Source organism: Xiphias gladius, chromosome 3 (assembly GCF_016859285.1).
Source record: "Xiphias gladius isolate SHS-SW01 ecotype Sanya breed wild chromosome 3, ASM1685928v1, whole genome shotgun sequence".
Taxonomy (NCBI): domain Eukaryota; kingdom Metazoa; phylum Chordata; class Actinopteri; order Istiophoriformes; family Xiphiidae; genus Xiphias; species Xiphias gladius.
Window position 1 is genome coordinate 3871165 of NC_053402.1, and position 11639 is coordinate 3882803.

General features: G+C 40.8%; 1 protein-coding gene across 2 annotated transcripts; it reads left to right on the forward strand.

The window, feature by feature from the left end:
- Positions 1–2286: 2286 nt before the first annotated feature.
- Positions 2287–10173, forward strand: slc16a6b (solute carrier family 16 member 6b). Of its 2 annotated transcripts, XM_040156037.1 has the most exons (6): positions 2287–2571; positions 4282–4529; positions 5274–5417; positions 5993–6121; positions 7067–7990; positions 8106–10173. In XM_040156037.1, exons 2-6 carry the CDS (start codon positions 4298–4300, stop codon positions 8378–8380), a joined length of 1704 nt encoding a protein of 567 aa, XP_040011971.1. In that variant the 5' UTR covers positions 2287–2571; positions 4282–4297; the 3' UTR covers positions 8381–10173. The 2 variants fall into 2 exon arrangements, with proteins under 2 accessions (XP_040011971.1, XP_040011961.1); XM_040156027.1 differs by lacking the exon at positions 2287–2571 and having other exon boundaries at positions 3922–4529.
- Positions 10174–11639: the final 1466 nt, after the last annotated feature.

An 11639-nucleotide genomic window follows, 5' to 3' on the forward strand; every position in this document is an offset into this window, starting at 1 on the left:
GTCTCTTTAGCGAATCCTTTGTTTGGCCTTCAGTTAGGGCAAAAGAGCATGTACTGTCTTGATAGTCCAGCTTCTAGCATGAAAAATAAAAAGCTGATTGGAACAAAAGTGTATGAACAGGAAAAAGACCAGCAAAGGAAAACAAGTGAAGCTACTTCTGCAGTACACACACACACAAACACACAAACACACACACACACACACACACACACACACACACACACACACACACACACACACACACACACACACACCTGTAATATCCTCTTTGACCAATCTAATCAGATTTCAGGGCTGGACCTTGTCTGGCCACACCTAAGACACCCATGTATTACACTGAAAAGAACTCTAAATCAGGGCATTCGTGAATACTCAACGGAAGTCAAAGGATCAGTCACAGCTGAGAAATAGGTGAGTCATTCATAAATATGCATGATTAAAATTATACTTAAATAAAAATCCAGTGTATTTTATTCTGAAAGGGTCAGTGTTTTATAATGATGTTCTCTCACCATTTGGTCAAGTTCCCTTCACTTAAGAACAAATGTAGTTCAGCCATCTAAATCATCTCGTTTTCCTTTAAAACACTGCTCTGAGTGCTTTTTCAAGATCCCTCCAGTATTAACCCACAGCACAGTTGTGTGGAAATGTGGCTCGAAGGTTTGCACCATTTAATGCAACATTTTAAATAACTTAATACTATTATCCTACTGCCACAGTGAATATGGAGAAAGACTGTTGGCAGCCTCATCGTACTCCGGGAGCTTGGCTGACAGCAAATTTTAGTCATGGGTTAACAAAATTTGTTTGAATTAATAAAAAACATCTAGACTTGAGTGCTGTCTTTAGTGCAATATGGAATAATCACTGTTTAAAATTACAGTAATAGATTGAGCTGCTATTTAAAATATGTTACACCACTAGCAAATATTACAAATTCTCAAACCTTTCTGAAACAACTTTGTCACTCACTCAGTATCAGCCAAAGTTAGGAAACTTCTAGGAAACCAGAGAGCTTTATTGTGGCTGTGTTAGTGGCCTGTTTACTTATATTGTTTTCACACTCTCTTAAAGTAATGGCTGAATTATTGATGACAAACATGGCAGCCACGTTGTCCAAAACTTGTGGTTCAGTTTGGCATAAGGTAACCCAAACAGTATTCACTCTGAACCCAAGGCAAACCCTTTCAACTAAATGTGTTGATGTGCTGAGAAGAAGAAGAAACGGGGGAAAAAACGGGAAAAAAAAGGGATCTTGAGAAGAGGAAACCAACTAGTGTTTTTCATCTTTTGTTGTTTTTCTTCTCCCCTTGTGTCTCATCTCACTCCTTCCAAATTTCCAAATCATTATTAATTTGTGTTATTTGATTCAGGTCAATAAAGAAAGCCCCCCCCCCCCCACCACCACCACCACCACCACCACCCTACCCCCCACAAACACACACACACACACACACACACACACACACACACACACACACCTCCACATCTCCACGCTGACGCCGCAGTGTGGAACAGGATGCTGCCTCCTGACTGGAATAAACCTGTTCATCCCAGCTGCGCGTCTGGTGTACTGGGCTCTGTAGCGCGCGCGCAAGACGCGCTGGAGCTGCATTCACGTCCGACGATAAAACGCGTAAAAGTAGCATACAGGCTTCCGGTTGTGAAAATCTAGCTCATGCTAGTGTTGTCATATCAGCTTTCACTTGGTAGATGAGTTATTAGTGAACCATGACTTAATCTGAAAACCTGAATTTTTAAACATTCTTTTTAAATCTATGTTAAATAATATATCAAAACTTAAGGACAAAAGGTAGAATATAAGATTTTCATCAAGTCATCTTATGACCATATGAATTAGACACTGTATAGGCTATCACGAGTAGGCCTGTAATCGTGTTGGTGGTTGACATCGTTAAATTTGTTTTAAAATAGAAGAAATATTTAGCCTACGAGCAACCACATTCTGTATTCATAAAGCTCCACCAAAATGGTATTAATTATGTTTTTTCAAAGGGCACTGAAACGCAGCATCAGACCAGCACAAGCGGCTGGTGCTGTGTGTGTGTGTGTGTGTGTTCGTGTGTGTGTGTGTGTGTGTGTGTTGGAAAGAGAGAGAGAGAGAGAGAGACTTTCCTCGTCTCTCACGTGAGAAGCCCTGCGCGTTCGTGAAGCCGAGAGATTCGCGCGCCAGCGTTTGATTACCGGCTTGAGCCGGTAAAGAGCTGCCAAAACAGGAAGGATAGAATTTACTGAAGACAAAAGATGCAGCTGACTTTGACAGAGCGAAAAAAGTCCATCGCGATATCGCCTTTTCTATATCTATCTATCTATCTATCTATATATATATATATATCAGGATATATATAGCAGGAGAAGCAAATGGCTTCGATATTAGAATTTAAAAAAACCTTTTAAGTGTTCTGCGTTAATTATTGCTATCTCCAGCTTGGCAAATAGGTCTATACATTATAGTTACGTTAAAGAAACAACAAGATGACGACCACAAAGAAAACCCGTCTTATATGCACTAGAAGGCGGTTTTACCTCAATTTCTAGTCAACTATACTGGTAAGTCAGATGTCAACTTGGCAGCTCCAGCTGCAGGATGCTGTCTAGTCACAGCCCACTGTGGGATATACCGTCAGCACTTAAAGCTGTTCCGTTTTGTTAGAAATGGCAGACCGGGTGTAAACCAGGTGGAAACTAACATTACTTTGTCTGTATCTAATTTGAGTGCATAACGAGCCTGAACTACATTTTATTGATAGGCCTGTTATGTTACATATTGAGAAACCGGTTGTTACACCAGCTAGCCAGGCAGGCACACAGACAAATCACCTAAAAACGAATATGTCAATTAACTCTTTATTTACGTAGCCTATGACACAACAGCAGCGGATGAGTATAAACCCAGCACTAATTGTCCAGCTGCCTGCCTTAGAGGGTACGAAACCCCTGGGGGGCCGCACATTGACATCATCCCTCCTCCACTGCACTGCGGATAACCCGACTATTTGGCACATATAATAGTTGAATAGGCCATATATCTGTGATATTTAGCTCAGCCAACTATAAACAGCATCTATAATATATAAATAATTAATTTGGGCTGCTGGAACTGGAGGACCGGAATTGAGGAAAATAGTTAAATGTTTGTATTTTTGTGTGTGAGATATCGGCTCACATTTGGTATTTCTTGGTCCAAGCTGGCAAGTTAAGTCTAGAATCCCATGGTCAAGGTTTCCTTATTATTTACAGGCAGAATGGAGTTCAGGGTAACCTCAAGATACTTGCGGCTTAAGATTATCTTGTTTTGGGTACACTATTTTACTGCGTTTTGGAGGAAAGGCTATCTAATGAATTTTCTATTGGAGACTTGTAGAGTTACATGATTGTCTAAATAATATTTCGTAGACTTTTCTTCCTTTCCAAAAAGGAAAGTCTAGTGAATACATTAAATACTATGAATTGTCCTGATAGACAAATGGTTAAAAGACATTAAAATTAACGTCACCCCACACTCTTAGCATAGCTGTATGCTGTTTGGAGGTGGACGTCTTTTCCCCTCTAGAATCCCCTGAAGCCGATATTGCGTGTGGAGGACCATGGTGGTCCTGAGCTGTATAGATTCAAGCCATTGGCTCCAGCCCCAGTAATGCCCAAAGCCTGAGCTCTTGGAGCCAAGCATGTAGCTGGAATTGCACTCTCGTGAAAAGTGCAGATTTCAAATGTACATACAGATAGGTACCTAAGTATTTGGAGAGTGACACAATTTTCCTATTATTAACTTTGTATACTACCACAATGGCTTTGAAACAAAGCCATCAAGATGTGATTGAAGTGTAGACTTTTAGCTTTAATTCAAGGGGTTTAATAAAAATATCGCATTAACTGTTTTAGGAATAACAACCATTTTTATATGTAGTTCCTCATTTTCAGGGGCTCAAAAGTAATTGGACAATTGACTGACAATCAACCCATGAAATCCATGAAAACACCTCCAGAGCCCCATTAATCAATATTTTATATTAACAAAGAATTAAATGACTGTGTTTAAATCAAATGATAATTATCTTTTTTAGCCTCTTTTAGCTCATTGTTTTGGCACATTTACTGTTAGGCTCACGTTCGCCACTCTCATCAGCTGTGTTTCAGCCATTAGCAGGGAGCTGTTTTCAACAACACCAAAAAAAAGTATGTGTCTCTCAGTATGTGGTGGAGTTCTCCCACCCCCAAGTGGCCCAAAAAAAATGATGGCATCTCTGTTTCTGCCTCCAGGTGGCCTGCTGTAGCCATGAGGGTGCTCAATTCTATGCATTGTTTGGGTCCTAACATTTACCCAGAGGTGCCTGATGGCGGCTGGGGCTGGGCTGTGGCCATGGCCTTCTTCTTGGTGGAGGTCTGCACCTATGGGATCCTCAAGAGCCTGGGTGTCTTCCTCCAGGACCTGATGGAAGAGTTTGGAGAGAGCAACAGCAGAGTTTCATGGGTCATCTCCATTTGCATCTTCATCTTTACCTTCACTGGTCAGTCACTTAGGCTTTACTCATGTGTTTTACTTTTGTAGTGCTCTTGTAGTAATTCCCTTCTAATGACTTCTTAAGAGATTTAACGCTGGCAGAAGAAAACTGCTTAACAAATTGTAAATTCTGTGTAACAGGAAATGTAAGATAAATGCCATCAGGAAAATGTTTGAGAAGTTCTTGTACATTTACAAACCAAACATATTTTTCTCAAATCACATATTACAGTAAGTTTGGCATGGATTTTTGATCATCTTAGTTTAAAGATTAAACGACAAGTTAAGTCTGTATGTATTTTATGCATTATTCTTAAAATGTAATTATTCTTATTCTAATAATCAGATTAACATTAACTTCCTTGAGCTCTTCCTTTCATTGCTAGTTAAACTGCAAACCAATGTGCAGAAGCTAAGATTAGACCAATATTGATAAATTTAATAACAAAAAAAACTGCCTCTAGCAAGCATGTGCCATGCATTTGCATGTCATCAGTCATCAGTGTAGACACAGGCATTGCAGACAGATATTAATGTCTGCAGCCAATCCACACATTAGTAACTCAGTTTGAGAAAGAAAAATATTGTCAGAGTGATTGACTTCAGAAACTGGCTTAATGAATCTTGAACTACTTTAAGCATTCAGCAGATCAGTCATTCAGACACCATACAATTATTATGCAATTAAAACTTGAATGAGTTGAAATGATTTTAATTAAATGATTATTCTTTCTTTCACCCCCACCCTCAGCCCCCCTTTCCACCATGCTGAGCAACCGCTTCGGCTATCGTCCAGTGGTGATGATGGGAGGATTCCTCATCAGTCTGGGAACCATCACTTCTGCCTTCACCAATTCCATCGAAGAGATGTACATCACCATTGGCATTGTCTCAGGTACTTAGCAAACACACAATGCCACCCCCATCAGCACATGCATTTCACATCTATCTATCTATCTGTCTATCTAACTATCTATCACACTGTGTGTCTGTGTGTCTTTGCGTGTCAGTGTAATAGGCCAGGTATAGAATAACTGTCTTGCTTCTGCAGATGTGTTTGTCATGTTTAGCAGCCTGTCATGAAAAAACTAAAGGGACTCCTAGCAGTGTCAAAGACAAAATCTGCCGCTATCTGTTTCTTCCAGAACTGGCTCAGGATTGAAAAACAGGAAATGGCTCATGAAGAAGAAATAAATTGACCGAATGAAAGTGATAGATTTGATTATGAACAAATTGGTGGAATGAGTTTTGTATCGGAGCATATTAACTTGTTTTTTCCTTGGACAGATAGCTCTCCCACCTTGATTACCATATATGCCTCTGAAACACAGCACAGCTAAGATGACAACCCCTTTTCCTCTCTCCCCCTGTCTCTCTTATTTGTTTTTACATGCCCTTTGTCTTTCAACAGCAGCTGTAGCAAAGCTGGCTGTCATGTCCCCTTTTTTCTCTTCTCCTCTTTGTTTACAGGCCTCGGCTACTGCCTCACCTTCCTCCCCACTGTCACCATCTTAGCCCAGTACTTCTCCAGACGACGAGCCCTTGTCACCTCCATTGCTTCCTCCGGAGAATCTTTTGCCATATTCGCATTTGCTCCAGGTGAGTGTTAAGTTAAAGAGGGGCAGTTAGACAAAATATGACCTATGACCCATTACCTTTATCGGGGGTTAATGCTATCCATTGTAAAGTGGAACATTTTTTACAATAGTTACCTGGGAAACAGTTGTTTGACATGAAAAACCTAAACTCAAGGTCCACTTAGTAGCTTTTTCATGTCTTGTTTTGTGGACACACTTTTGATGAACAATCATGGTCAGCAGTAACCACAGTGACAAAAACATTGGTGTCCTTTGACTGTTTCGCAATAAAAGCCACCTCATAATTTCACCAGTTGAAGTCGTTTAATGTAAAGCAGCAGCAGCAGGAAATGTTGTGTTAGCATTAGCAATAACTTAATCCTCTGATACAGCTGTAGGAGAGTGAAACGTAAACAGCAAGGCTAACATCACTGAGAATTAATGACAAACAATAAAACTGAGTTAGATGATGCATTGTTTTCTTCAAATCCCTTGTACATGTTAAGGCTACTTGAATCCAGTGCATGAATGCCGGCCCCCGCTACAAACCATAAAAACTACTATGTGGAAAAGTTGTTACATAATGTAAATACATTGAATGGCTATTACTGCAAAAATGCTGACAATTAATAACATAAAAAACTAGGGTTTTTTGTCATGAAAATCTTATGGATTATACATTTAACTACATAGTTCAGATGGATGCTTTTTCATTACTCCAGTAAAAAAAAGTGCAATCCTCTTCTTCCTCCTTCTTCATGCTTAATCAGAGATATAATAAGGGATCCATTTTATTCATGTAATTCTTAAAATTGTGATATTGGGCGATGTTGTTGAAAAAGCTAGTAAGCGGACCATGAGTAAGATTTTTTTTTTAAAAACGAAAAAGATAACAACAACAATAATAATAATGTTAATAATAATAATAACAATGATAACCTGTGCTGTCTTCTCAATCTCTCCAAAGCCTTCACTGCACTGAAAGAACACATTGGCTGGCGCTACTGTCTGGTTGTCCTCGGCATCTTTCAGGCTTCTGTGATTGGCTGTGGGCTTCTTCTTCGTCCAATCATCATTGAGCTGGAACTTGTAAAGCACGACAATGAATCGGACAAAGACTCTCTCTCTCTGAAGAAGCTGCAGACTGTTTGTGAGCTGGAGAACGAACAAACCAGAACCTCCCTCAGTTCAGGAGTCTCCCGAGGTTCAGAAGACTCAGGCGTCACCTCCCTCTCTGCTTCAAACATAGACCTGAGGACTGCAGGAGCACAAACCAAGCCCCAGATGGAGTGGGAGGTACAGGAAAAAGAGGGCCAGGAGCCATCACTGTCCACACTTCCCAACCCAGGCAAGGAGAAGGATGAGTTGGAACTGGCAGAGGCAGAGGAGGGTCCTCTCCAGCCCTCCAGCCCCAAACTCCTGGACTTCTCTGTGCTTAAAGATGGTGCCTTTATCTGGTACTCCCTCTTTGGCCTGTTTGCCACGCTGGGCTTCTTCGCTCCCCAGCTTTATATCATTGAACTGAGCAAGAGCCATGGTGTGGAGCCCAGCATAGCCTCCTACATGCTGTCTGTAATGGCCGTGGCTGAGATCTTCGGTCGTTTGTCAATTGGGGTGGTGTTGAACAAACTCCGCTGCAGGAAGACCTTGGTGCTGTTGGCATGTGTGGTTTTACTGTGCCTGGTTCTGGTGGCCTTCACTATCGTTTGGGAGTTCTGGGGCCTGGTGCTCTGCTGCGCCCTCTATGGCTACTTCATGGGCACCGTTGGCTCCACACACATCCCGATGCTGGCTGAAGAGGACGTGGTGGGCATCCAAAAGATGGCATCATCTGTAGGAGTTTATGTCTTCATCCAGAGCTTTGCTGGGCTGGCCGGACCCCCACTAGGAGGTAAAAGATCTCTGCTGCCTTTTCTGTTTTTACTTCTGATTCTGATTCTTCTGTGAGATTTTACTCATCTGTAAGACTCTGTAGATCCTGACAGCAGTCTCATCTTTCCTTCCAGGTGTGTTGGTGGATGTCACACAGAACTATGGTGCTGCATTCTACTCCTGCGCAGTGGGCATGGGGCTCAGTGCCATCTGCCTGGCTCTGGTCCGCCCAGCCAAGTCTGGCATGTGCCAAAGACAGAACAGAAACAAAGAAAAATGCAAGAGCACAGAGGAAGAGGAGAAAATGTCTCAGGACAGTGACCAGACAGACTTCTTGGAGGTGGACCTGGCCCCAGAGGAAAATCCCATTAGACAGGCTGTGGATCAGGACAACGTCTCTGTAATATGAACCCAACCACAGCATGACATCACCTCATAACTAGGGACAAGAACGTCAACACCGTAGATACATAAGTCCAGATGCACTTCGAGAGGCTGCAGTGTCACTGAAACTAATCCACAGACTTCACAGCTGCTGCTTTTTCCAAATCTCAGGTGTCACTTTCTCACTTACTGACAAGCTTGAAGTTCACTCCTTCCCAGGAAGGAAGCAGTCTCTCCTCTGAGACCAAATACACATCCATGCTGAGCACAATGGAGTCACACCTTAGCTATTTAACAACTTTACACAAATTTGTTTAGAGCAAAACCTGGCCTGTTAAGAACTTTCACAATCCTCTGTGTACTATTAAGTTCTGGTCAGTTTAAATTTGAGTACTGTTATCTCAGGAAAGAAGCATTGTTGTCATGGATATTGAGGCGTCAGGAACATGACTTAGATAAAACAGTATTTATATGTATCAGAAGCCTCCGTAACATCATGCCTGTTGATTCCTGCTCATGTTTAGACATGCATCTCGACTGTGTGTCTGTTTTCAGTAATGCCCTACAATGGCTCTGATACGTGCTGAACACCTGCACGTTGTGTTATTCAACCTTGCTGGATGCAAACCCACAAGACACAGTCACTTCTTCAGCAAAGTCTGGAGAGTGAACCACAACTCATAGCTTTAAAATGTATTTCTCCCACACAAAATGAACACTAGACAATCTGTCTTTATGCATTTGATGCATGGAGAATGATATTCAGTACTGCTAAAGCTGGACAAGAAAATGTAGGCATGCAATCTGTACATACAGTCTGTCTCATATCTGTGTCTTACACACATTCATGTGATGGATATTTAATTTGTAACATTGTGGTAACAATAGCAGTGTTCAGAATGAATTAAAGAGATCCAGCTTAGTTTCTGTATTTGGGGGCCTGTATTCTGCAATTCCATGTTACTGGAGGATGTGGGATTCATTTTGCATGAGTCTCAGCCCAACTTTACATACTTATTTCTTTACTGCTTTGGTTAAAAGCATTGACTGTATATCTATTATCATGTTATCATCCTGATCCTTTTGATGTACTGTAGAATGAACTTGTAATGATGACACAATAGAAGAATTTGAAGGGTTTACAGTGATTTTTTTTTTCCACTGCCACGGCTAACTAAATACATTAATGCACATGTCAATTGTAGAACTAGAGAAGATGTGTGTGTGTATGTGTGTGTGCAAAGGTGTGAAGGAGAGCTCTGACAGGAGAGAGACTCCACACGAAGCACCTTCCCCCAGAGTCCCTCCTACAGCCTCAGATCATCTCCACACCCACCACAACATGATTTGAAGTTTAGCTGACAAACCTTTCTGTAATCACCTTTATTTAACTATTTATAATGATGATTTGAGGTTCATTTTTTTAATATAACTTTTTAAAGTTTTTTAGTTAATTGAGTGCCAGGTATGTTCCTGCCTGTTAAGTGCTGTATTGCTTTCATTTATTTTTTTTAAATAAAATCTCCTCTAGACTCCTTTTCGTGACTGGTGTAGTGTTTGCTGGGCCAACAGTATGCAAAGCTAGTAGAGGACTGTCTCTCTGTATTTTGTCAGTAATGTTAGTAAAGCAAATGGAATGTGTAATGTATTTCATAAAAAAATATATATAATGTGCTCAAGCTAAATTGATATGTGGTGCTGACATCTGTTACTGTTCCTGAAATAATCTCATGTAATATCTCACATCTCATGGATGTGATGGACTGTTGATGTTTGGAACCTCAAACAGTTTCTACATGTCACTAAAACGATCGAAAACAACATGATGTATGGCTAATAAAACTCATTCTCCAAAGTTCTTTAAATTCAGGTGATGGATTGATTTGTTAATCTTGGATGAAGTATTCTGAATAACTCTATTTAAATGTACCATTTAAATCTATTATTTAGGAAAGTCTCTATGTATAATCTGTACTTTTAACGCTACATGCTCAACATTTCGTACATTTTTGTGTCTAAATGAAATGTTTTCAAAAATGCTTTTGGTTCCAGTGTTCTAGTAACACGTAGTTGATTTTCTCCCTCTGTTTTTCGGTGTAGTTCAAACTAACATTGGTCCGATTCTTTAAAGGGTCCTTCCACAGATCATGGCTGTTTAGGTTCCCAGGGTTACGTCTTAGGCCACACCGTAGCTTATGTACACCTCCTTAAAAATGGAACGCTACATAGGGGCAACGGTGACGACGAAGATACCACGTGGGGAAAGCAAGAACTGTGATTGGCTGCTTGTGTTTTCCCCTACGAGTTTGTGATACCGGTGAAGTTTGTGAAGAGTGACGACAGCATTAAGAAAGTGAAAGAAACACTCTAAGTAGCTCAGTGTTGCTCTATATCACATAGTACTTGAAAGAATGTAAACGCAGCTACCGTGGGGAATATAAAGCATGATACGGCCTGATTCACATACAACGCATGCGTCTAGTGTTCCGTGATATCAGCGGGTGAAATCGGACTCTCAACCTAAATCAAAATCTACGCTGTAAGCTCCTACAACGGGACTCCTATTAACTGCCTGCATTGGCTATAAATCAAACTTTAGCTTTGAGCTTTAACTTCAAATATTTGAAAGAAAAGCGTTACAAACTAGAGGTATGGTGTGGGAAAGAATACTGCATTTTATGAGAAGGGAAGGGCTAATGAAAGATACTATTGAGTTGCATAATGGGAATTGTAGGATCCGGTATTTTTGGAGTTTCACCCACACTAGGAGCTAAAAGTGAGGATTCTCTTTCTAGTGTCTTGCACAAGTCCCTCTACTTTAATGGATATGCAACACTAAATCAGTGAAGTATCCTTTTAAGAGTACTAACGTTGTTTTGTTGTTTATTTTGACCTTTGTAAGTACTTACCTGTGTGAAAATTAAGTTGAAATATTTATACCAACAGATCTTGATGCTTTTAGGTGGCACAGTGGTGCAGTGGTTAGCACTGTCACCTCAATGCAAGATGGTTATGGGTTTGAAACCCTGGTTCAGCCGGGGCCTTTTTGTGTGGAGTTTGCATGTTCTCCCTTCACTCCGCCTGTCTCCCACATGTGATACCCAGCCTCTCGCCCAGTGTCAAGCTGGTGGCTGCAACCCTCAAAGGATAAGGTGTTTAGCTAATGATGGATAGATCTTGATGAGTTCTCAGCAAACTACATCTTCTCTTCTCTTTTTTAACCATTACTGTAATATAACATCATATCTGTAGTGATGTCTTAAGGAAAGAAGCAGTCATTTTAA

Coding starts and splice junctions, on each gene's coding strand:
- slc16a6b (XM_040156027.1), top strand. CDS start 4,214: ATGTGGTGGAGTTCTCCCACCCCCAAGTGGCCCAAAAAAAATGATGGC. Junction 4,530..5,273: donor CTTCATCTTTACCTTCACTG/GTCAGTCACTTA, acceptor CCCCACCCTCAG/CCCCCCTTTCCACCATGCTG. Junction 6,122..7,066: donor CATATTCGCATTTGCTCCAG/GTGAGTGTTAAG, acceptor ATCTCTCCAAAG/CCTTCACTGCACTGAAAGAA.